This window comes from Phyllostomus hastatus, unplaced genomic scaffold (assembly GCF_019186645.2).
Source record: "Phyllostomus hastatus isolate PE091 unplaced genomic scaffold, TTU_PhHast_1.1 phas_scaffold_501, whole genome shotgun sequence".
Taxonomy (NCBI): Eukaryota; Metazoa; Chordata; class Mammalia; order Chiroptera; family Phyllostomidae; genus Phyllostomus; species Phyllostomus hastatus.
This window is the reverse complement of record NW_025334033.1, coordinates 36,389,594-36,416,795: the sequence shown is the minus strand read 5'-3', so window position 1 is coordinate 36,416,795 and position 27,202 is coordinate 36,389,594. Positions and strand designations below refer to the sequence as shown.

Here is a 27,202-nt window from a genome sequence, read left to right as displayed (position 1 = left end):
AAGAGTGACAAAAAGTATTTTTAATAAAAACTAAGCATATAGAAACTTCAGGCCAAGATGGAGGCATGGGTAGACACACTGTGCCTCCTCGCACAACCAAAAGAAGGACAACAAATTTAAAAACAAAAAAAACAACCAGAACTGATAGAAAATCAAACTGTATGGAAGGCTGACAACCAAGGAGTTAAAGAAAAAATATTCATTCAGACCAGTAGGAGTGGAGAGGACTTGTGGCAAGGCAGCGGTTGGTGGACTGGGGCAGGCAAGGCGGTGGGGGTCCTGCATTCGCGTGCAGATAAACCGGGAGGAACAAACAACTAGGGAGCAAGACAGACCACGCAACCCAGGGTTCCAGCAGCAGGGAAATAAAGCCTCAAAGCCTCTAACTGAAAACACCTGTGGGGGTTGTGGTGGCAGCGGGAGAAACACCCAGCCTCACAGGAGAATTCGTTGGAGAGACCCATAGGGTCTTAGAACATACACAAACCCACCCAACCAGGGATCAGAACCAGAAGGGCCCAATTTGATTGTGGGTAGCAGTGGAAGTGACTGAAAGCCGGCTGAGAGCTAAAAAGCCAGCTGAGAGCAAAGCAGTCGGCATTGTTCCCTCAGACCCCTCCCCCACATAGAGCATCACAATGCATCCTTGTGGGTTGCCAAGCCCTGGTGAACACCTAAGGCTCCGCCCCTTACTACATAACAGGCGGGCCAAGACAAAAAAAACAACAACAACAAAAAACAAATGGTGCAAATGAAAGAACAGTTCAAAGCTCCAGAAAAACTACAACTTAAGTGATGAAGAGATAGCCAACCTATCAGATGCACTGTTCACAACACTGGTTACCAGGATGCTCCAGGAACTCACTGGGTACTTCAACAGCATAAAAAAAGACCCAGGCAGCGAAGAAGGTTGCATTATGTGAAATAAAGAAAAATCTACAGGGAACCAACAGGAATCAAACCAGGAATCAAATCAATGGTTTGGAGCAGAAGAAATACTGAACCAGAACCGAATGAAGAGACAAGAATTCAAAAAAAATGAGGAGAGGCTTAGGAACCTCCAGGACATCTTTAAACATTCCAACATCCAAATCATAGGGGTGCCAGGAGGAGAAGAGGAAGACCAAGAAATTGAAAACTTATTTGACAAATAATGGAGAACTTCCCCAATCTGGCAAAGGAAATAGACTTTAAGGAAGTCCAGGAAGCTCAGAGAGTCCCAAAGAAGTTGGACCCAAGGAGGAACACACCAAGGCACATCGTAATTACATTAGCTAAGATTAAAGATGAGAGAACCTTAAAAGCAGCAAGAGAAAAGGAGACCATTACCTATAAAGGAGTTCCCATTAGATCATCAGCTGATCTGTCAAACAAAACCTTGCAGGCAAGAAGGGGCTGGAAAGAAGTATCTGAAGTCATGAAAGGCAAGGACCTATATCCAAGATTACTCTATCCAGCAAAGCCATCATTTAGAATGGAAGGGCAGAGAAAGTGCTTCTCAGATATGGTCATGTTAAAGGAGTCCATCATCACCCAGCCCTTATTATATGAAATGTTAAAGGGACTTATCTAAGAAAAAGAAGATAAAAAATATGAACAGTAAAATAACAAACATGGCTATTAATCACCGAACCTACAACAAAAACAAAAACAAAAACTAAGCAAACAACTAGAACAGGAACAGAATCACAGAAATGGAGATCACATGGAGGGTTATCAGTGAAGGAAAAGGTACAGAGAATAAGTAGCACAAATGGTAGGTAGAAAACAGACAGGGGGAGGTTAAGAATAGTATAGGAAATGTAGAAGCCAAAGAACTTGTATGTACGACCATGGACCTGAGCTACGGTGGGGGAATGCTGGTGGCAGGAGATGTGTAGGGCGGAGGGAAAAAAGGGGGGAAATGAGACGACTGTAATAGCATAATCAATAAAATATATTTTAAAAATAAAAAAAAACTAAGCATATATTCACGAGTTAGGTCTCAAGGTTTTTTTGTTTCATAGGAAGGAAGCTCTCTATTATGTGGATCTATAAAATGATCCAAACTTCAGAGACAGGAAGCTGATAACTTGATTTATCTTCTTAATGGACTTGGCTCATGAATAAATGATAATGATTTGTTTTTCTTATAAAAAGAAATGGAATTTGTATAATGATATGAGTCCTAATTGCCACATTTGCTCTCCTTTTTAAAGGATTCTAATTTCTAAGACATTCTTTGTATTATTATTTATAAAAGAAGTCACAACTTTAACTGAAAGCCACTCTTTGACCACAGTTTGCCATCAGCTGAAATTTAGTAAAGAACACAGGTCTGATCACCAAATCAATAAATCTAGCCACAGGCTGACTAAAAGCTTCCTCTAATCTTCCTATTAGGTCTTCCTTTAAATTAAACCATGCCCTTTATGAATTATTTAAGTGAACGGCATGATTATAGAAACATCATACATGATTCTTCATACAAAAATGCTCAAGGAACCTAAAAAAGTCCGTCAGCATATTTTAGGAATTATAGTATGAATCAAGATGCTGTAGCTTAAAAAAGGGGGGTTAATGTCCTGAACAGCTTCAAGAGAAATAGAGAAGTCAAGTTTACTTCCTGATTAGTGCAGGATGATTCCCAAAGCACAGTTAAGTGTCTGGTCCAGACTAGCTATTAGCAATGAAGTAGCTCCCTTTCACTGTCAAGGCTTTTCCCTGAGGTAAAGCCTAAATTCTTAATTTTAATATTTTATCTTGTTTCTTTTAGCCTCATCCTCTTACCAATAAGCTCTACACATTTCCACCTTTCTGAACTCCAGAATTTACTTTTCAAATTGTCACAATGCCTTAAGTGTTACAAAATTTAGATATATTTGTACTTACTCATTTTACTCACATTTTTCCTAATTTCATTTTAATAAATGTATTAGTTTCTAAATATTGGATGCTTTTCTAAATATATCCTCACAAAGTAGCCAAGAAAGAGATTAACTTTTATAAATTCTGATCTCTTAATGCTTTAAAAAATGAATTTGTTACTCTTTTCTTTTTCCTTCATGGTAAACAACTTTCTTCTCAAGTCTTTTATATTTCTACTTTCCAGATTTCTTTTTACTATAGCAAATACCAAGGGAAAAATACAAACCATTTCAGAGTAAATGACTCTTCCTCCTCTCATTTATTAGATCATCTACTTCAAGGCTATATACACGGCAGCATTTTGAAAATGTTGAGCTACTAATTGAAGTTGAGAAAATAGAAAGCCAGAGAAAATATACCACAACCAGTTTGACTATGTGAAAAGCTACTTAGATCATGATTTTTATATAAATACCAATTTTTACCATTATAAAACATAATTATGCTTCATTTTTCTTTATAAAATTACCTTTTAACAGAATATTTGTTAGTTTGTCATCCCTTAGGTTTTTCTGTACCAATAAAAAGCTATTTTTAAAGAAAAATATTTAAAATAATTGTTTCATAGAAACAGAAAGTCTCATTATCAAATTCTGATAAAAAAATTATAACCATGGGTAGTCTTACCATATTATTAGTTTTCTCTCATCAAAGATGAGTATTTAGGAAGTGTTATATTGGTAAGTAAGATAAGCTCTCAGTGATCTATAAAAGTGCCTCAATAAAGTCGAGGTAGTAGTAGACTTTTCTTTTGTAAAAGGGAAATATCTCTTTAGAAGAAATATTTGTCCTGACATTGGTGTTGAGATTCTGAGCCTCATCACTGCTGAGAGAGGTGCTATTCTAGGAGCTACCTTTCATTGGAACTGAGACAATCTTGAGATCACCGAGAAAAAAATGCTAGCCGATAATGGGAACAGATTTTCTTGGTTTAATTTTGTAGTAATTGCTAAGAATTTATTTTAATACTATTATTGAAAAAAATGGCATCTTTCCATTAGCAGCAGAACTGCACAAAAGATAAATGCTACTTCAACATAAAAGCAATGATATTTAAGAAACAGCTGTTCTAACTTGGAAATTTGAGTCAAATTTCTTTCAACTCAGGTAGAATCTGTTTTCTAGTAGAGCTAAACCAGCATCAAGAAATTACTTACTATGATATTAAAAATGGGAATTTACAAAGTGGTAAACAGCTCATCAGAAGAAACAACTATTTAGGAAATTTATTATTCACTGATTCTTTAAAAAAGGGGATGGATAAATATCACTTCATTTATCTCATTGAAATAATTATGTTTCTAAATGCTTTCCTCTTCTTGGGGACAGTAAATTTAAAATATTACACCTGTTGCCCAGTACTGTTCAGCATGGCATAAGCCATGTAGCTCTCAAAATGTTTTCCTCTTTTTGAAGCCACAGTAACACGTTAACTCTGAAAATAATTATTTGAAACCTGAAGGTCAAAAACAGTATTAAGCTTTCTAAATAATAAGCTCTATGTTTACTTTTGAAGATTTACTCAAGCTCAATTTAAAATAATGAAAAACTATATAGGGATCAATGAAAATTTGTTTATGAACTGTGGCATTTCCCCAAATAATAGGCTCAGAGTTTCTATAAAAGAGCTAAGTAGGAGCAACAGTTCATTAGTCAATGAAGAAAAGCCACACAGTTGCTTCAGTACTTTAGTGACTACTACTTACTAACAGTACTATCATTATTTTTAAAGCGCCTAGTGAGAAAGGAACAATATTTAGGTTCTGAAGATGGTAACTCTTCCAGGTTTCAAGAGGTCTATTCAAAGAATAACATATGACCATGCCATATTGTGGAATAAATTCACCTTTAAAAATGTCACATTCTCATTTGATTCTCACCGATCAAATTTAGTAATACTGCTTTATATTTAATATTTTACATAAAAACACAAATTTGATTTAAGCCATTTTGTTAACTTTAACATCCCTATTAGCAAATTACTAAAGTCAATTACATTAATATGGATTGTGAATTACAACACTCAGCTTTACTCAAGAATTTAAAAACAACTCTGAAAAGGGGGATGAGGAAACCATATTTTATGTATAGGAATGCCAGTGGCATAGGTTAACAAAGCATTTTACACGTAGGAAAGGACATAGGACTATTTTTAAAGAAAATCATGAAATACAGATTTTTAACTGTGTTTACAATGTCTACCAAATTCAAATATCCCTGGGTCATATGCAAATTACAATTAAGAAAAGAAAAAAGTTAAGTATACATTCTGTATGATAGAAACAAAAAACAAACACCTGGTCAAAAATATCCACTAACCCTTAGTGTGTAACCTTAAACAATTAGTGTATCATGAGAAAAATGAACTGATCTGGAAGCAAAATTTAGGGCAGAGGTTTATTTTGGACTCTAACTGCCCTTGTAGAAAAATTCAAAGTAGCATTAACAAAAATAAAATATTTAAATTCCTTTCTTCCGACCCTTTACCTAACATTGTTGTTCTGGTGCATCAATCCTGAGTACTCTAACTTTTGATTTATAGTGATATTCCTTCAGATATAATTTCATAGAAGAAGGAATTGGAAGGGCATCAATCCCATCATAAGTTGTACAGTTACAAATAACTGTTCTGCATATATGCTGCAGGGAAAAGGGGAAAGTCCGAATTAAAGGAGTGGATAAAAGTGGTTCAAAGAACATACAGGCACTTGGGTCCTTATAATGTTCTAGGAGCCCAGTAATGTTAGGAGAATGGAAGACACAAGGATCATGCGCATCAAAACTAAAGTTGTGATTCCATTGTTCAATTCTAGCATGAAGGGAACGGCTATAACGTCTAAAGCTAACAGAAAATAAATAGTCTTCCTGTGCTGAGTCACGAAGTAAAAAAGTACCCTCTGGTTTTCCTTCTAGTAGAGCTTCCGCTGCATATTTATCCATAACTCCCCAGTAACATGGATTGTTATTGATCCGAAGAAGGTCTGGTACAAGACAGTGGACATAATCAATCTGGGTGTGGTACTTAGGAGTTGTTTCCAACTGCAGGATTTCTTCATCCATCTCCCATTTGGGTTTGTTTCTTTTCCTGGAACTTGTACAAAGTGTTATAATTTCATCATCTGAATCCATATCACTATCTTCTATACTGTTATTTGAAACCAGGTTCATCACAGAGCCAGTCATAGGACCACTCCTACATGAAGCACTGTTGGTGGTTATGACACAGGGCTGAACACTGGGATGTGAAAAACAGTTCACCTCTTCTTCCATGTCTCTTCTTTGTTGTGGCTGACCATCTTTCATTTCACTCTGAGACAAGTCTGTGCTTACCAATTCATCTGATTTGGGATTGATAGGAGCAGTGTGCCGTTTAATAAAATGCCATCTAAAGGCTAAATCAGATCGAGGTGGGAAAGGACACTTATCTAACATGAGTTCACTAATATGAATTTTTCTTTTAGATGGAAGCCCTGAAGAGTGGCGACCACTACAATTCTTTATTGGGAAACACTGCCCCACAGCATCTTGCAGTTTCTGTTTAAGAGATCGGCCTAAAAATCTATGGCCACAGGAATGATCTAAATCCAACTCGATGGATGAACAGCTGTGCTTTCTTTCTTGGCTCCGCAAAGGAACTTCAGTTTTTTCTATAGCATTTACTGTTTCAGCATCTGAACAACTTTCACTCTTTTTTGACCAAGATAACTTCTTTCCACTCCACACATAGCCGTCCTTTCTGTCAGCACTTCTACTCCGACTAGTTTTGGGTCTAACATCTAAATTTTTACTATTACTTTCACTATTTTCTGCCATTTTAATAAATTATTAAAAAATTCCAGTGTTATAAATATTGCTTTTTCAGTTTTTCTGGAAGGAAATTTCTTTTAGGCACGTTCATGTACCTAAGGAAGGAAAAAAAAAATCCTTAATCATTTGTCATTCACATCATATAGTTTACATATTAAACCCCACTAGTCCCAGGATGCAAAATAGTAAATAGTTCATGAAAAAGATGGAGCACTTAAATAAAAGAACCAAGCTTCCTCTATTAGCCAAAATATATGATCAAAATGTGAATAATTTCTTGTCTTGAGATACATCTTATGCCAATAGCTTTTTCCCTTATTTTTTCATTTCACAATAGATCACTGAATTCATTTTAAGAGACAGTGAGACATCTATAAGCTGGTGTTTAAAGGTCACTACCATACACATAGTTCCTTCCTTCACTTCTTGTTTTTATTCCTACTGATTGAAAATATCAACAGTTTTAAGTTATAAAGCTATTAAGAATTTATTAAATAGTAATCACCACTGAACAGTATAAAAACCACATAAGCATTCCCAATGTATTTTTTTGGGGGGGAGGTTCCAATTTTTATTTACAAAAAACACAAATAATAGCCACCATACATTTTAGATCACTCTAAGATAACCAGGTTATCAAATTCCAGCACCCCCAAAATATTTTTTTAGCTATTCTTTTTATGGGGAAGTGTAAAATATCCACTGAAGTTTTGAAGTGCTGAACATTAAAAGAAATAAGGAAGGAAGGGAGGTAAGGAGGGAAAGAAGGTGAGAAGAAAAAAAGAGTAGGGAAGAAAGACAGAAAGGAAGAAATTGAGGGGGAGGAAGAAAAGGAGGAAGTCTGAGTCCCATATGACTTTCCAGTTCCCTTGGGACCCAGAGGCCCTGGTTTTGAGAAACAACAATTTTAGTGTGAGGAGTCTATCTTCTCAGAGTAAGACAGTTATTTTCCTTTCCAAAGTAGGACAGGCACATGTTCTCTTGCAGAGCTTCTTAACCATTCTTGGGTTGGGGAAGGATTAAATATACACTGAAGAAATCTAGCTCAGGCAAATGCCTAAGAACAGTTCTTGGCAAGTGATGAATTTTTTGGAGCTGGAATGGTGGTATTTGGCATCTGGTGAATTTCAGCATCTACCCACATTTTGGTGCCACAAGCTTTCAGGAAAGAGGCATCAGGCCAACTTGTGGCAAAATGAGGAAAAACATATTATCTAAAGTTTGAAATGCCTGGTGCTTTTACTTACTAAAAAATTACCAAGGTAACAGTTTAGTTGATATATGACCAACTTGATTCCAATGGGTGTGAGCTCCATCTTGCCTCCTTGCTACCTCTAAATTGTGTCATTTCTTCCTTCATTTCTACATCATTGCTAAGCTCTCTACCTCTATTTTTCTTTTAAGATTTCATTTATTCATTTTTAGAGAGAGAGGAAGGGAAGGAGAAAGAGAGGGAGAGTCACATCAATGTGTGGTTGCCTCTTGTGCACTCCCTACCAGAGACCTGGCCTATAACCCATGCATGTGCTCTGACTGGGAATCAAACCCTGTGACTGTTCTGTTTGCAGGCCAGTGCCCAATCTACTGAGTCACACCAGTCAGGGACACATTCTCTTCTAAAATTAGGGTGTAAAGCCAAAACAAAGGAAGCAAAACAGGAAACAAGATATTCAACATAGGGGAAAGGAAAAGTGAATTTCTGAGATGATGATGAAGGGAGGTCTCTGGACCTGCTGGAGAGCATGTCATTCATATAACCATACAAGGACCTAGGGCTGCCAGATGGAAGATTTTAGGGGAGAAAAAAAAAATAGAATTAACTTTTGGAAAATGCAATTGAGAACATATGAAAGCCATGGAAAAAGAATTAGGTAATTACTAATTATAGAAAAATTAAAACATTATACAAGAAATTAGAGTTATGAAATATAACACATGGCTTGGCAGTGAACGATATTTACCAAAATTGTGATATAACTATAATAAAAGAATGGTAAGAGAACAAGACTAAAAGAGAGGTAAATCCTAAGAACTCAACTGGTATCTAATCTAATAATTGATGACTCAAGAAAGCAAAGCATAAACATATTATTTAGAAATATGATGGTAATTATCGGAAAAAGTTAAAAAAATTGAAAGATTCCTTCAGGATGGACAGAAGAGAACTGCAGTGTTTCTTAGCTTCTCAGCTTAATTTTTTAACCTAGGTGCATGTATCATTTTGATGAATATAAATTTAAGAAAGTAATTAATACTCACTGTGAAAAATTCAAAGTAGAAAAAGTTGTGAAGAAAAACATAAAAACCATCCATAATCCTACCGCCCAGTAACCACTTTTAACATTTTCAGTATCTCTACACACGCATACGGCAAGGATGCAGTTCCATAGCAGTGACAGCAGGCACTGCAAATACAGTTCAAGTCCGGCTTGTTTTACACCCGCTATATGACCCTGAAGCCTGTTTCTTTATCTGTAAAGTAGAGGTAGTGACGCTACCTATTTCACTGGGCTGTTGGGGATTAAATGAAATAATGTACGTGAAGTACTTAGCTTAGATTCTAAATGTATTATGTACTCAATAAAGGTTAACATATTTTTTCTTTTTGGAAAAAAAAAACATATTAGATATGTTATTTTATTAAAGCACCTAAGCCAGTTTTAGTTAGACAAGCAGCTCTTAATGAAGAAATAGCAGAACCCCTCAATCTTCAGCCCAATGCAAACCACAGTTTATGAGCAAATAAAATTTTCAGGAAGATAACTAGTACAGTACTTCAAAGTAAAAAAAGAAAAAAAAAGGATCAATATGCCAGATATAGCTGAAACTCAACAGACCATAAAGCTACAAAACAAATAGACTTTTTCCCCCCGAGAACTAATTTCCAGCCTTCCTCTACACAAGTTTACATGCTAACCTAACAGGTTTACTTTGGCAAGGCTTACCAACTTGCATATGGTTGGTACCAATTGATCAAATGCCCTGGAATTTAAGTTAACTAACCATTCTTACATGTGCTAATGCTGCAGGTATCCATAAAATGAAGTGAAAAATACCATTACCTTAAATTTTCCACACATTTACCTGTACTTAAAGAGTTAATGCACAGAAAACCTTCTGATTATCTTTTTGAATCTAAGAATTATAGCTTTATATAAATTTTACATAGGTAGTCTTTTGCTAGAAAACTGAGTTCATGCTTCAGAAGTCCTGCTTTTTAAAACTGCTATGGCAAAAGTTGATTTGGCAAAACACAGCATATCGATATATTAGTCAGAATGTCACTTAATGTTATAGTTTCCAAAGTAGAAATAAAATTTATTTCCATTTATATTTGTCTAAAAGTTAGAAAAAATAAAGTTTTAATATTGGATGTCTAGTTGACAATGTTCCAATCACTCATCATCACATGCGTTACTTGTCTGAAGGTGTGCTATCCCTGAAGGAAGAGCTGGGGTTCCAAAGAGCTGAGGACTTGATTGCGCCCTCTCCATTTCTTGTTTACTTGCAGTGTACCACACTGCCTGCATGTTGCTGGAATAGAACAGTGGAATAGATCATCTTAAATAAGAGAATCTTTATAATCCTTTGTAAATAGATATGATCCTGGAAATTTTATAACACAAGGTTTGCTAATTACCTCAGAGCAAAATATTTAAATAAGTTTTGAACTTTTAAGATGAATTATGCATTTTTCTTTTACAAAGTGACAAGTGTTCTAAATTTGATTAACTTTACTGGGATAACAGGTGACTCTTAGAAGCTACTTAGCAGATGTATTAAAAAAGATTAGAAGAGGCCTCCCTCTTGCCTCTCAGCCACTGACAGCCATCCAGACTTAGGAAGACTTGGAAATTTCCAGGCCATGTAAGCCATGGCCTTGGCCATATCAAAAGCACCTGGGAAGCTGAGGTAATGCTGGTGGCTTGCATCATCCATCACAGGATCAACTTTGATAAATACCACCCAAGTGACTTTGGGAAAGTTGGTATGAAGCATTACCACTTAAAGAGGAACCAAGCTTCTGCCCAACTGTCAACCTTGATAAACTGTGGGTGGACCTTGGTCAGTGAGCAGACATGGGTAAATGCTACCAAAAACAAGACTTGAGCTGCTCCTATCCTTGATGGTGGTGTGATAGGGCTACTACAAAATTCTGACGAAGGGGAAGCCCCCATAGCAGCTTATCATCCTGAAGACCAAATTCTTTAGTAGAAGAGCTGAAGAGAGGATCAAAGGTCTTGGATTTGGGCAGGGGAGGCAGGAAAGGGACCCTTAGTCCTGTTAGTTTGAAGCCATGTGAAGGGAAGTTCATTAAATGCTCACAAGTGTTTTTTCAAAAAACAAAACAAACAATCCCCCCACAAAACAAAAGCCAAAAGCAGAGAGAGAGGGAAAGAGAAAGGGAAAGAAATAAAGAAAAAAAGGAAGGAAGGAAGGAAGGAAGGAAGGAGGGAGGGAGGGAGGGAAAGGCAAAACAGAACAAAACAGGTCACTTCATGGTATAGGAAACATCTTTTTTTTTAAGATTTTATTTATTTATTTTTTTGAGAGGGAGGGGGAGAGAGAGAGAGAGAGAGAGAGAGAGAGAGAGAGAGAGTAAGAGAGAGAGAGAGAGAAACATCAATGTGCAGTTGCTGGGGGTCATGGCCTGAAACCCAGGCATGTACCCTTACTGGGAATCGAACCTGCAACACTTTGGTTCGCAGCCCGTGCTCAATCCACTGAGCTACGCCAGCCAGGGCCAGGAAACATCTTAATAATTACTGAGAAAGTAACTTTAAAAAGTTTATGCTATGGAGAGATAATTTTAGGAAAAAAGATATTTAGAATTTCCTTTACTATTACATAATTTTATAAAAGAGTAAATATATATAAAAATCTAACATCTTTACATTTAAATACATGGAAAAAATTTTAAATCTCTTCTAGAAATTCCGCTAAATCAAAATTCTTAAAAATAAAAATCAATCACATACTCTAAATAAAAATAACATTAATTTTTAGTGAGAATAAAACTTTTCATATTTTATTTATTTTTAAAAATTATTTATTTATTTTCAGAGCAAGGGAAGTGAGGGAGAAAGAGAAGGTGAGAGAGAAACATTAGTTGGCTGCCTCTCACATGCCCCCAACCAGGGACCTGGCCTGCAAACCAGCCATGTGCCCTGATTGGGAATTGAACCAGAGACCTTTTGATTCACAGGCCAGCACTCTGTCATAGTTTTAAAGACTAAAGATAAGTTAAAAAAAAAGTGCATTGGTATCTTGCCTAGACATGTAATATCTGAATGTAAAAAAAGTGCAGGGCTTTAAATCTGAATGAGTCCTGTAAAAAATAGCCTATGTTCATTCTTTTTTTCTTAAATTGAGGTATAACTGATATACAATATTTTTAATTTCAGGTATTTTTGGAATTTTATATAAACTTTGTGTAAAGTACAAGAAAAGACAAAAATGTCAAGAAGATGGCTTTACTACCATTTTATGTAGTAGAGAAATCAAAGATACTTTGAAAGGTGCTGACAAATCAAAGATCTTTGTTGGTAGCTGCAAAGAGCTTTTCTTTTCTTAAAAAAAAGGGTGAAAGAATCACTTGAGAGAAGGTTGTTTTGGATTTTGATTTAATAATTAATTTTTTATGAAGGCAAAGTTACATTTCTCTGCAGAGTACACAGTGACATCATTTGTGAAAAATATTTCTCAATGAGCCAAAGGCAAATGTCTAAAAAGCAAGTTTATATAAAAGCCTTCTTTTAAAAAAGCAAGTGCCCAGATTCAGTAGCCATTTGGTCATTGGTTCTAGCATCAATTGCAATGACAGCAACAATAGAATGAATATCCAACATGGGAGGATTTCCAGCAAGATGGAGGCATAGGTGGACGCACAGCCAAGATTAGAACAACAACAATTTAGAGGCAGGATAACACCCACAACTGACAGAGAATTTATCTGAATGGAAGTCGGACAGCCAAGAAGTTGAAGTAGACCCATTCATCCAGACCGGTAGGAGGGGCGGAGACAAGAAGCCGGGCATGGGGTCGCGGCGCGGAGAACTGGGAGAGTTGGGCACATAAGGCAACCGGGAGCGCGTAAGGCATCTGGGGTGCACAAGGTCGCAGCGGGTGGACCCTGAGTATGCAAGTGGCAGCTGGCGGACCCAGTGAGGCGGGGATTGTGGACCAGGGCAGAGCACGCAACCCAGGACCCCAGAGAAGGGACTGAGATCCCAGGAGAACAGAGCTACCACCCCCACATACAACGTCACAATCTAGCGACTGGGGTGCCCAGCCCCGGTGAACACCTAAGGCTCAGCCCCTCACTGTAACAGGAGCAACCAGACCAAAAAAGAGAGAGAGAGAGAGAGAGAGAGAGAGAGAGAGACATATCTCAAACAGAAGAACAGATCAGTGCCCCAGGACTCATCCTTTTGAGCGACCAAGAGATAGCCAACCTATCAGATGCACAGTTCAAACCACTGGTGATCAGGAAGCTCACAGAATTGGTTGATTTTGGGCACAAATTACATGAAAAAAAATGCAGATTACCATAAAAGAGATGAAGGAAGATGCACAGAAAACCAATAGTGATGGGAAGGAAACTGGGACTCAAAACAATAGAGTGGACCAGAAGGAAGAAAAAAACAACCAAACAGGAAAGAACAGAGAAATAAGAATTCGAAAAAACGAGAAGCTTAGGAACCTCCAGGACATCTTTAAACGTTCCAACATCCGAATTATAGGGGTAACAGAAGGGGAAGAGGAAAAGCAACAAGTGGAAAAGTTATTTGAACAAATAATAAAGGAGAACTTCCCCATTCTGGCAAAGGAAATGAACTTCCAGGAAGTCCAGGAAGCTCAGAGAGTCCCAAAGAAGTTGGACCCAAGAAGGAACACACCAAGGCACATCATAATTACATTAGCCAAGGTAAAAATGAAGGAGAGAATCCTAGAAGCAGAAAGAGATAAGGGGACAGTAACCTACAAAGGAGTTTTCATCAGACTGTCAGCTGAGTTCTCAAGAGAGACCTTATAGGCAAGAAGGGGCTGGAAAGAAGTATTCCAAGTCATGAAAGACAAGGACCTACATCCCAGATTACTCTATCCAGCAAAGCTTTCATTTAGAATGGAAGGGCAGATAAAGTGCTTCTCAGATAAGGTCAAGTTAAAGGAGTTCATCATCACCAAGCCCTTATTTTATGAAATGTTAAAGGGACTTATCTAAGAAAAGAAGATAAAGAAAAGACATGTATAGTAGAAGGACAGCAAACTCACAATTATTAACAACCACACCTAAAGCAAAACCAAAAGAAACTAAACAAACAACTAGAACAGGAACAGAACCACAGAAATGGAGATCACATGGAGGGTTAGCAACAGGGGAGTGGGAGGAGGAGAGGGGGGGAAAAGGTATAGAGAATAAGTAGCATAGATTGTAGGTTGAAAATAGATAGGGGGAGGGTAAGAATAGTATGGGAAATGTAGGAGCTAAAGAACTTATGACACATGGACATGACTAAGGTGGGGATATGGGTGGGAGAGGGTGTACAGGGTGGAGGGGAGTGAAGGGGGAAATGGGGCAACTGTAACAGCATAATCAATAAAATATATTAAAAAAAAAAAAAGAATACCCAACATGGCCACTGTACATTAATAAAAGCTTTAAATAACACTTAGTTCTATCGAGGCCTGAAAGGTGTTTTAAGATCAAGTATTCTACAGAAACTGTTAAGCTTATAATTAAAAGGTTAAATATCATTTATCTGGAAAATTCTTTTATATTCTCTATGATGTTGGATAAGGGGTCATTATCATATATATTATTCATTGAACAACTAGTATGTCTACAATGGTAATGTACATTTAAAGACCAAATTTCATGTTAACACTAAATTAAAATAAATTTGATTCTATTTAAATATTTTTAATCCTTACCTAAAGATAAGTATTATCCTTAATCCTTACCTAAAACCTAAAGATATGTTTTTATTGATTTTAGAGAAAGAGGAAGGGGAGGAATGAGAGAGACAGGGAAAGAGAGAAAGGGGGGAGAGAGAGAGAAACATCAATCAGCTATCTCCCATATATGCCCTGGCCAGGGCTCAAACCCACAACCTAGGTATGTGCCTTGCCTGGGGATTGAAACCTAAACCTTTTGGCATATGCACAATGAGCCAACCAACTGAGCCATATAGACAGGGCATAAATTCGATCCTATAAATAATACTTCATTACATAAAAAATTCATTAATAAATTACTATTCTAATAGTAATGCAGCCCAGGAACTTCTTTACCAAATCCATGATTCCAAAGTTTTCCTGCCCTTATGTACCCCCAAATTCCTTGAAAGCATTCTGATCACAGTTTGTGATATCTGAATTAGATTCTAGGTAGGGTCACAGTTGTTGATATTTTATTCTGATATTTGTGTTGGACTCTGTGGAAATATTTAGGTACCACAAAAGGAGTATAATGGATAGTAGACAACAAATGAATTCCTTGGAATGATAAAGAAAAAATATGAAAAACTGGTTTGTTCATACGAGAAAAACCTCTGAACCAATTTTTTTTTCTCATTATAAAAGCAATACAGGTTCATTTTCAAGTATATATTTTAAAGTACAGTTGATTTTTGAACAAGTTGGGGATTAGGGGGATCAACTCCCCATGCAGTTGAAACTTTTGGTTCTCTAAAAACTTAATTCCTAATCACTTACTATTGACCAGCAGCCTCATGGATAACAATCAATCAACACACAAGGCCCTGGCCCGTGTGGCTCAGTTGGTTGGGTGTTACCCTGCAAACCAAAGGTCGGGAGTTCGATTCCCACTTAGAGCACATGCCAGGGTGGGTTTGGTTGCTGGTCAGGGTGTGTGCAAGAGGCAACAGATTGATGCTTTTTCTTTCATGTTGATGATTCTCTCCCTCTCTTTTCTCTCCCTTCCCCTCTCTCTAAAATCAATAAAAGAAAGAAAAAGTCAAAAGGAAGACAAACTAGATTTACAGTACTGTGCTGTACATATGGATAGCGTTATGTTTATGTTACTCATTTACAAAATGAATTGTCTGTCAGTACCTACATTAATATTGTCTTATATAATAAAAAATACCGTAGATGTTATATATATTACTAACACTAGACATAAAAAAATTAAATGTATAAAAATTCATATTCATTTGCAGGTATAAAAATTCATACACTGATAATGAAGCAGCAATACAATTTTGCTTTATGGTAGTCTCCTGTAATTGATACCATTACTTACAGTACCCTAGCATATACACTAATGAATGGTTATAAAATTTTTATGGTATACACTATTACAGTCAGATTCATAATACAGCGTTAGAAACACATATTTCAAACTACTTACTTGTGATGATAGGCCAATAAGCAGTTTCTCCAATTATGAGAAGCATGCTGTACAGTAATGTAATTCTTCACAAAATTATAAAACACTAAGAAAGTTAAAACATTAATTATATATCAAGTATCACTCACCTATGACTAGGTAAAGGTAGTCTATCCACTTCACAATTCAAATTTTGCACACGATGAATACCGAAGCAATGATGATGATTACACAGAAACATCTCACACAGTTCTTGCCATACAGATTTTCACACGAAGACACTCATACACATACACAACAGGTAAGTTTATGAAATGTGTGACATAATGATTATTTACTATTCATTACACTTGTCTTAGGTTGAGCAGGCTTAGGCGGTGGAAAAAGAGGAAGGTTGCTCTTGTTGTCTCAGGGGTGGCAGGAGCAGAAGTGATGGAGGAGGTAGAAGGGGAGGCAAGTCAGACAGGCACATGTGTTGTAAGTTTAAGAAAATACACTGCAAGTTCTGTCTGATATTTTTGCTTTTTCATTTCTCTAAGAATATTCCTTTAAGGCAACAACCCTTCTTCCACCATTTGCTTTACTTTCAGTGCCCATATCATAGAAAGGTGCATATCATAAAAGAAGTCAAAAGCCACCTTGAATAATCCAAACCCTTCTACCAGATTGTCTAATGTCAGTCTGTTTCCTGGTGCAGTTTCTTCTATGTCTTCTTCCTCATCATCTGGCTCTGGATTGGAAATACTCATCTCCATCAAGTCATGTTCTGTTCATTTCTCTGGCGTGGTGTCTATTAGCTCTTCATTAAAAACCTGTTTAGGCAGCCACTTCTGGCCAAGATGGAGGCAGAGGTATACACACTTCACCTCCTTGCACAACCATAAGAAGGATCACAACTAATCTCAAAATAAAATACAACCAGAACTGAAAGAAAATTGAATTGTATGGAAGTCCAACAACCAAAGATTTAAGAAATATTATCCAGATGGGTAGGAGGGGCAGAGACAGGGGGTCAGGGTGGAGAGGATGTGGTATGTCAGCAGCAGTGGTGGTCTATCCCATGTTTACCTGTTGTGGGTAAAAACCAGGAGGGACATCTGGGAAGCAAGCCATTCTAGCCCCAGGCTGGACCACATAGTCCAGGGTTCTAGCACCAGCAAAATAAAGAGCCAGTGGGGGTTGGGCAGCGAACAAACTGCCAGCCTCTCAGGAGAGTCTGTTTAAAGGACCTGCAGGGCCCCAGAACATGTGAAACCCACCAACTCTGGGATTCAGCACAAGGGCAGCAGTTAGAAGGGTGCCAGACACATAGAGGAAGTGGGGGAAGTGACTGGAAATGGGATGAGAGTCTAGCAAGCAAGCGGCATTGTTCCCTCTCAGACCCTTCCCCCACATACAGTGCCACAAAGCAGTGAAGCAGGTTGCCCCACTGTGGTGAATACCTAAGGCTCTACCCCTTACAATGTAACAGGTGCGCCAAGATGGAGTCAAAACAACTCTGCCCAATATACAGAAGCAAACACAGGGAGGCTGCCAATTGAGGCCACAAAGAAATATGGCCCAAATGAAAGAATAGATCAAAACTCCAGAAAAAGAACTAAACGAAATGGAGATAGCTAACTTATCAAATGCAGAGTTCGAAACACTAGTGATAAGGATGCTTAAGATCCCAATGACTATGGCAAACACCCAAGGAAAGAAATGAAGGCTACACTAAGTAAAACAAAGAAAAATCCACAGGGAACCAACAGTGAAGGGAAGGAAGCCGGGATTCAAATCAACAATTTGGGATATAAAGAAGAAATAAACAGTCAACCAAAACAGAATGAAGAAACAAAAATTCAAAAAAACCTAGGAGAGAATAAGAAGACTCTGAGACATCTCCAAATGAGCCAATATCTGAATAACAGGGAGGCCAGAGAGGAAGAACAAAAAATTGAAAACTTATTTGAAAAAATAATGAAAGAAAAGGCCCCTAATTTGGTAAAGGAAATAGACATACAAGTGCAGGAATCACAGAGAGTCCTAAACAAGTTGGGACCAGAGAAGAGACCACACCAAGACACATCATAATTAAAATGCCAAAGGTTAAAGATGAAGAGAGAATCTTAAAAGCAACACGAGAAGAGTTACCTACAAAGGAGTTCCTATAAAACTATCAACAGATTTTGTTTAAAAAATGAACATATTGTTTTTTATTTTTTTTTATTTTAAGAGAGATGAGAAGGGAGGGAGAAAGAGGGGAAATATCAATGTGCGGTTGCCTCTCAAGCGCCCCAAACTGGGGACCTGGCCAGCAACCCAAGCATGTGCCCCAACTGGGAATCGAATCAATGACCCTTTGGTTTGCAGGTTGGTTTGATGTTGCCCAATCCACTGAGCAACATCAGCCACGACATCAACTGATTTCTTAAAAGAAACTCTTCTGCAGGCAAGAAGTATTCAAAGTGATGAAAAGCAAAGACCTACATCCAAGATTACTCTATCCAGCAAAGCCATCATTTAGAAAGGAAGGGCAGGGCAGATGCTTCCCAGATAAGGTCAAGTTAAAGGAGTTCATCATCACCACACCCTTATTAAATGAAATGTTAAAGGGACTTATTTAAGAAAAAGATGATCAAAACTATGAACAGTAAAATGACAAACTCACAGCTGAACCTAAAACAACAAAGACAAAGCAAACAACTGGAACAGGAATGGAATCATAGAAACAGAGATCACATCAAGGGTTAGCAGTGGGGAAGGGGCAAGGGGAGAATGGGGTAAAAGGTACGGGGATTAAGAACCATAATTGGTAGGTACAAAATAGACAGGGGGATGCTAAGAGTAGTATAGGAAATGGAGAAGCCAAAGAACTTATATGCACAATCCACAGACATGAACTAAGGTGGTGGTGGGGTCTGCTGGAGGGAAGTAGGGGGTACCGGGCAGAGGGGACAAAGGGAAAAATATTGGGACAACTGTAATAGCTTAATCAATAAAATATACTTTAAAAAAATCTGTTCAGGCAGATATTTTTCCCCTTCAATGGTCTTCTTAATGGCGTCTGGGAACTTGTCTGTTGCCTCTCGGTTGGCAGAAGCTGCTTCCCCTGTTATCTTGACATTTTTTAAGCCAATCTCTTTCTAAAATTAGCCAACAATCCTCTGCTGGCATGAAATTCTCTAACTTGAGATCCTGCACCTTCCTTTTGCTTTAAGTTGTCATATAATGACTTTGCTTTTTTCTTGAGTCATATTAAGAGTCTGTAGGTACACTTTTCTTATAGCAATCCTGCACCCACATAAAAGCTTAATTTTCAATAGGAGATAAAACAGTATCTTGTAAAAAGGGCAAAGCTTTCATGCTCTCTGGCATAGCAGCAACGAGAGCCTCACGTATTTTCTTTTCTGTTTTTATATGTATTCATTTATCTTGAAACGGTGGGCAACCACAGCTGCAGACCTCAATCTATGATACATATCAAGCAATTCAACTTTTTCTCTCAATGTCATGACTTCTCACTGCTTCTTGGGAGCACTTGCAGGACCACTAGTGGAACTTTATATGGGTCCCAATGTTGCTATTCAAAGTTTATGGTATTGCATTAAATACGATGAAAGATACATGAGAATCACGTGATTACTTTTTACTGTGATATGCAATTTACTGGGGAGACGAACTGCTCACAACGAGATGATGAACGTCACACAGCATTTTAAGCAGATATTCACAATAATTGAGCTTACTGTAACAGCAACAGAAAGTGGCTATGAAATTATTACAATAGTATTGTATGTACTATAGTTAATTTTATGCAGTTATACTGAATCTTTGTATTTGTTTACATTTCTCTCCACTGTGAAGAGCATCATGTATGGTCTGTAAATGTTTGTGTAAGTTTTAATTAATTTTAACTTTTTATAATTGACTTGTGTATGTTTCATGGTAGTTAAGTGTTAAAAATATACTAAGTACATATATTTTATGCGTTCATGACATTCTTTTCTTAATTTTTCTATTTTTCTAGGCTATGCAGTTCATCTGTGAGTTTTTCCAAATTGTCACAAATCTCCAAAAAATTTTCCAATATATTTATTGAAAAAAATCCATGGATGTGGACTTGTGCAGTTCGAACCCATACTGTGCAAGGGTCAACTGTGTCTCCTTTTTCATGCTACCACGCGAAGGACTTAACTGAATTAAAAAAAATGATTAATTAGTACTACTGTAGCTTCATCTTCTCCCACTTTCTCCACTTACTTTCCTAATAATAATTTGCTTCCCAATCCATAGTCTTGTAGACACTAGTCCTAAAAGATGTTAATATATCTTCTAGAGAAATGAGTTTCTTTATCAAACAAGTTTCGGAAATGCTTCTCCTTTGAAAGATTACAGTGCATATTTAGCAAAAGGTTCCAAGAAGTCCTTCAGTTAAGAAAACCGCTTAAGCAATAGTTTCCAATATTTAACTTACCACAAATCTGTTTTGGGGAATAAACTTTGGGGAAACACTTAACGTGGTCTAAATATTAAAATGAGTATACATTTCCGGCCCTGGCTGGTGTGGCTCAGTGGGTTGAGCACTGAACTGAGAAGCAAAGGTCACAGGTTTGATTCCCAGTCAGGGCACATGCCTGGGTTGCAGGCCAAGTCCCCAGTAGGGGGCACGTAAGAGACAACCACACACTGATGTTTCTCTCCCTCTCTTTCTCCCTCCCTTCCCCTCATCTATAAATAAATAAAATCTTTAAAAAAATGAGTATATATTTTCTGAGCATGCTAACTAAAGATAATGAGAAATGCCTAGTAAACTGCAACTGATGGAAGTTAACATAGAGTAGCGATTTTCAAATGGCGTGCTTCAAGAATATTTAAAACATGCCTGACTATTTAGTCAGGGGTACTGATCTCTTTTCCCTTACACTGTCAAATAAAAAAACAACAGTCAACGTAATAATAGCTGTCCAGTGTGAAAGAATTAAAATTATACCTATTTTTTTCTCACACCAGCAAAAAATGTATTTTTTGGTGTGCTGCAAAATTTTAGTAATTAATTTATGTGTGTCACAGATGAAAAAGGTTGAAAATCGCTAATCTAGCATGGAGAGAACAGAAAACTAAGAGTTGGCAGTACATGGACTTCCAAAAGTGGAAGAACTAATGAAATCTTAGAAACTAGAATATTTAAGGTAGACTATTATAACACTTTAGGGAATAAATTGGATTGTACAGATATATTTTTCCTTGTAACTTTTAAATTATAAGAACAATACATGCTCATTATAAAATATATGGAACATCCAGAAAAGTTTTCTTTAGAAGAAAAACAGCCCTGGCCACATGCTCAGTTCGTTAGAGCACTGTCCACTTAGGCCAAGCTGCAGGTTCCATCTCTGGTCAGGGCACATGCAAGAAGCAACTACTAAATGCATAGGTGGGTAGAACAGAAAATCGATGTTTTGCCTGGGCCAGGTGGCTCAGTTGATAGAGGTGTCGCCTTGTACACAAAAAGGTCCTGGGGTGGATGCAGGTTTGATCCTTGGTTAGGCCCAGAGGCAACCAATTAATGTTTCTCTCTCACATCAATGTTTTGATGTTTCTTTCTCCCCCTTCCCTATCTAAAATCAATAAACATATCCTAGGGTAAGGATTGAAAAAACAAATTTAAAAAACCCAAATTGATGTTTCTCTCTCTCTCCCCCCTGACTTCTTCTTTCTAAGAATCAATCAATACATATTTTTTTAAAAAGAGGAAGAACAGTTGATACTTGAGCAACACATTTTAAATTGCATGGATCTACTTATATGCATTTTTCCCCAATAAATATGTATACTACTGTAAATGTATTTCTCTTCGTTAATTTTCTTAACATTTTCTTTTCTCTGGCTTATTTTATTGTAAGAATACACACACATATTGCAAAATATGTGTTAATAGATAGGGTTAAAATCAACAACAGGCTATTAGTTAAGTTTTGGAGGAGTCAAAACTCATGCTCAGATTTTCAACTGCACGTAGGGGTAGGAGATTGTGGCCCCTAGGTCCAGAGCTGTTCAAGGGTAGACTGTAATTCAATTAAGCAGTCAGTTTGGATATTTTGGCTTGTTCCCTTGCAGTCTTTTTTTCCTGTATGAGCAAGTTAGTCTAAAGAGAAAATTTTAAAGTTTTAAGCTCCATAAAAATAATAAACTACAGTTTTTCACTATACCATATTTAAAATGAAGCATGGTACAGATGAAATAGCATGAGTTGATAAATCATCAAACATGGGCTAAAACTAAGACTCTGTCACTTACTAGTCAACTGATTTTAAAAATCTCCTTTTAGCTTCATTATTCCCTTTGTAAAATCTGGATAATGTTAGCTGCCTGTTTTTAATGCCAGGATTAAAATGTACAAAAACAGAATACATTGAGCTTAATGAAAATATGTATTAGTTGCTTTCTAGTATTACTTAACTTTTCATGTAGAAGCTAATTTCTAAAAAATTAAAGATGGGAAAGTAGTGAAATTAAGATTGAAAAGGAAAAAGATGAAACAAAGGCTAGAAAATCTGCACAAAAACAGACTTCATAAAACTGAGGCTGAAGAGGCTTTAGCATTTCTGGAATATCTAAAAAGCACTTTAAATTACTCCTGATAATGAACATGCTGTTTTTAAAAAATCTTAACATTTTAAATTTTTTGAAAATAATATGGTTATATGTAACCAAACTTTAATTACAAAAGTTTGTAGTTTTGCAAGCTCACTTAAATAGATTTCAACAGAAACGGTAGGCAAATAATTTTTTAAAACTGATTATAGATTATTCTTTTCATTACTTTATAGTAATTATATATGCTTACATTTAAGCTTGGGAACAAGTTTTACCTATAAACTATCATAAGGTGACTCTAGACTTCAATAAAATTGCCTTAAAATTCTGGTATATTTCACTAATTTCTAAGTTTTATGGCAACAGTTATGATTTGGAGAGGCAGAGTGGTTAAGACTACCTTGGATTAGAAGGTAAAAGACCTGAGTTCTATTTGTAGCTCTGACATTTGGTAGGACTGTGACCTTGGACAAATTACCTTTCTGAGTCTCAGTTTTTTTCATCTATATAAGAGTGATCATATCTATGTTGGACCCAGTATTAATGTAACACAAGACTGTATTCCCTTTTACACCCTAGGAGGTTTATACAGGTGCAAGTATTATTTACTCCAAAAATAAATTTAAAGGGCAGGTGAGTTTCAGGATACTTTCAGGCATATAAAAGTCTTCAGATTTCTAAACAACATTTAGTGTTATTATCCTGCACTATGTTCTTCTGTTGTTGTTATACTTTCTTCCCGTCTTATTTTTCACAGGATTAATCATTTTATATAAAGCACACATTTCATTGAAAAGGTATTTTTAAAACTCCTTCCATAAGGCAATACTGATATGCCTCTTGGATAAACAGATTCTTCAAGATTATACAATATTACTTTTTATGTAGATGATACTAGTGGGATGGTAATATATTCATGTTTTCTCACCCTACAGCCCTTGAGACCAACAATATTTGTGAGCCTAAGGGTACTACTATGAGAGGTCACAACAGAGCAAAGCTAACTCACTTCGCTGCAGTTGAATTTGTGACCTTAGCATTATTTTCAGTGAGTTCATTCAGCTACCTACTTCTGCAAGACATGCACTATTTGCTATATAATCTTAAATAACTAGAACTTTTGCTAACATTTGTTGCATTTCATTACTGCACTACCATTGTGTACATTTTATTTCAGTGTCTGTTGTCCTCAAGAAGACCATAAATTCAATGAAGATACTAAAATTTGCCGGCATTTGACTGAAACAGAAATGGAATTGTGAAAACACTGTAGCAAAAAGACTATATTCATGGATGTATAAAACTAATTGTCTTGTGTTATTAATGGGATGCTTTGGGTGGATATTTAGTAGTTTCATTTAAAATGGAGTTAGTTTAAATCATCATTCAGCAAAATTTTAAAAAATATTTTTAAAAGATTTTATTTATTTTTAGAGAGGGGAAGGGAAGGATAAAAAGGGAGAGAAAAATCAATGTGTGGTAGCCCCTCACACGCCCTCTACTGGGGACCTGGACAGCAACACAGGCTTGTGCCCCAGACTGGGAAGGGAACAGCCATCCTTTGGTTGACAGGCTGGCATTCAATCCACTGAACCACACCAGCCAGGGCTGTCTAGTGAAATTTTTATCTTATGTATACTTTAGCAATTTAATGTAGGTGGGTATCTTCTACATTTTAGCGATGAGGAATCTGACATTCTGAAAAAGTAGAGGAGTATATTCAGGGTCACACAAAGAGTAACTGTTAGAATCAAAAGGAAAACATAGGGCTGTTTCACTGTAAGTCCAAGCTCTTTCAGACATGTGAAATTCGTAAAGGAAAATTTTCTTTAACCTAAGCAAAGTGAAAGGACAGAAGTGTGGACACCATTCATAATTTTAAAGTCAAATGGTATTATAAATATTATAGTTAGAGCATTTTATAGCTATAACTCTTGTTCCAATTTGCAAATTCCTATGCTGAGCTCTGAATAGTATTACACTGAAATCTCATCAAGATTTATTTATTATAGAAATGAACAATGTCAGAGTTCAGCTTGACCCTACAGTCTATCTAATGATATTTACTTGGATAAAAAATGTACAAATCAGTCTATCTAAAAAACGAATGATCTGCAAATAACATTAAGTCACTCAAGAATTGTCTCAGGTTATCTTTCGCTCTAGAGGGAATTCAACAACAGATTATTTTCCCACAAACCCCAAGTTGTTTTTCAGCCAATCCCTCTTTCTCTTCATTCATATTTCAAACCTCAGTGTCTAGTAAGCCTATTTGGAGCCCCAGTACTCAAAACCACCCTTTACAAAATGCCAGAACGGTAAGAACAATACCATGACTTGTCTTAACTATGTGCTGTGTTTGCAACCATTCAAGATGGAACGGGATTGAAAAACAATGGGGGAAATCTCTACAACAGAAAAACGTCTCACTTACGTCATAAAAAGGTTTGACTGAGACTAAGCGGTGGGTACCACACACACACACACACACACACACACACAATCTTTGTGGAGGTTTTCATCGGAGATCGGTCTACCAACATGGACAAGTGAAGACATAAGAAAAGCATAAACTTAATGGCCAAGACCTAAGCACATATTGCACGGACAGAACGAAGTATTTAACAATGCACTTTAGTTCTAGCTCCTTTTTTAAATCCAAGTACGCACTTCACTGAACTTTAAGTGAGGTCTGAACAGGAACCCAAGTTACTTTCCTCTTAAGGGATATATGTAGAGTCTCCAAGATTACACATTAATGTACAGGCCATACCTCCAGGGATCGCAAACTGAGATTAAGTCTTTCTTCTTTTTTATCTCCAGAAAAATGACAAGGTGAGGGCGCGAAGGATGCCAAGATTAAAGGGTCGAGAAGAATCTCGTTTTCCTCTACTCTAGAGAACGTGCCCAAAGATCACATTCTCCAGCCGAGCGCCAAGAAGGTGCTGGGCCCGTTCAGGGTCGCGGATATGGTAGCATGTGAGGAGAGCCTGAGAAGTAGGAACGGACCTCAATAGGTGGGCAGGCAGCAACCACCCTTCCCCCACTCACCTCTCCAAGCGCAGTTTAACCGGAGCTGTCCGAGTAACTGCCGCCATCACCATCGCCATCCGTCTGGGTGCTCGCTGAGGTGGAGGGAGGCCCAGCCACTCCTGCACCTCATCTAAGTCCTACAAGGCGATTGCCTTTCAGCAAGTTCCCACCCCTCGGCTCAGGGTTCCCGTCTGAGACGTCGCGGTCACCGCCTCCACTCACTGCCTAGACGTTACCACCACTTCCGTGTTCGGCTCCCTCCCTTTCTTTCTCAGTCCCCCAGCAACCGGCTTTTTTCCTCTCATCCGGCGAGCAGTGACGTCACCAGCCCGCGACCTGAGTCCAGACCCGTGCTGGGCGTGGGCGTGCCGGCGCAAGCGCCGTGTGGCGAGCGCGCCCGAGCGCGGGAATCGTCCCTGCGCCTGAGTTTGTCTCTCCTTTCTCAGTTGCGGAGGCGCAGGCAACTCGGTGAGTTCTCTTTGGCGCTATCCGTTCGGAAGAGGAGAGTGTCCTCTTCCCGGTTTATTGTCTAAGAGATCCTGCATTTTTTTCTGCTTGTGCCGGTCGGGTGGGGTATAGAGGATGTCGAGAGCGTGCTCGGGGGAGGTATTTAATAGTGTGAAGAAAGACGGTCCTTTTTTCGTCAGCCCAGGGCTTTCCTTTCCTTTAAAATAACACTAGCTTTTTTGGAACATTTTCAGCTGGGTGAAGGAAAAGATGCCTGCGACACGGAAGCCGATGAGATACGGACATACAGAGGGACACACAGATGTCTGTTTTGATGATTCTGGGAGGTAAAGTACTGTGAGAAGCAAAAAAGTTTCAGGTGTAAATATTAGAACCTCTATTCTTATGTCATATAAGCCTAAAACAAGTCGTAGAAACATAGAGAAATAAGGTTGAAATGTAAAACGGCACGTTTATTTTCCTTACATTTATTGTTCTATGCAGACTGTCATGGTAGTTTAAGGATATCAGAAAGTTAATGAGTGTAAAAATCTTACTTCCAGGGGAGTTGGAAAGATGTGACTTTTCCCTGTATTTTACCTTTGTTCACTTCCTCGCTGCATCTCATATTAGTTATGAGATGTCAGAACGCTAGGTGCCTACTTGTCACATTCAGTGGCCCTTTCTATCTTTTTTGTCTTTTATCCTCCCTTGGCTTTCTTGGTGCTATTTACTTTTTTGTTGTTTTTAACTTTCTGGTGGATGTTTTTTCTATTTATTTCCCCTGCTTGATTCTTATGGTGATATTTTCCTAGGGTTATTCAGGTCTCTGAGCTTTTTAAACCCTATTCCTATGTACCACTATCCAATTGTGTGGCTTCCCCTGTCACTTCTATGTTGATTTTTCATTGAAAAATATTTGCACGTCTATTCAATTGAGGACTAAAGATATAATAGAGTAAGCAAAGTACAGTCTTTTCCTTCATTGACTTTAAGGTCTTTTTAGATTGACATTGGGCACAAATCACAAAAAATAACTGTACATTTAAAGTTGTATTTAGAAATATTAATTGA

General features: G+C 37.4%; 2 protein-coding genes across 3 annotated transcripts in view; one reads left to right on the top strand and one right to left on the bottom strand.

Annotated features, from left to right (window-relative positions):
* Window positions 1-1,770: 1,770 nt before the first annotated feature.
* SOCS4 (suppressor of cytokine signaling 4) lies at window positions 1,771-25,973 on the bottom strand. Its single transcript, XM_045823601.1, has 2 exons — window positions 25,700-25,973; window positions 1,771-6,809 (listed from the first exon to the last, which is right to left on the bottom strand). Exon 2 carries the CDS (start codon window positions 6,718-6,720, stop codon window positions 5,395-5,397), a length of 1,326 nt encoding a protein of 441 aa, XP_045679557.1. The 5' UTR covers window positions 6,721-6,809; window positions 25,700-25,973; the 3' UTR covers window positions 1,771-5,394.
* A 98-nt stretch (window positions 25,974-26,071) lies between these two features.
* Window positions 26,072-27,202, top strand: part of WDHD1 (WD repeat and HMG-box DNA binding protein 1) — a 61,181-nt gene continuing 60,050 nt past the window's right edge. The window contains exons 1-2 of one of the 2 annotated variants that reach the window (XM_045823975.1): window positions 26,072-26,149; window positions 26,383-26,475. In XM_045823975.1, coding sequence (XP_045679931.1) covers window positions 26,399-26,475 — 77 coding nt within the window. In that variant the 5' untranslated portion in view covers window positions 26,072-26,149; window positions 26,383-26,398. The remainder of the gene's footprint in view (window positions 26,150-26,382; window positions 26,476-27,202) is intronic. The other variant, XM_045823976.1, reaches the window with a different exon arrangement.

What these genes read in the sequence shown, in the direction of transcription:
- SOCS4 (XM_045823601.1), bottom strand. Translation starts at nt 6,720, where the DNA reads ATGGCAGAAAATAGTGAAAGTAATAGTAAAAATTTAGATGTTAGACCC.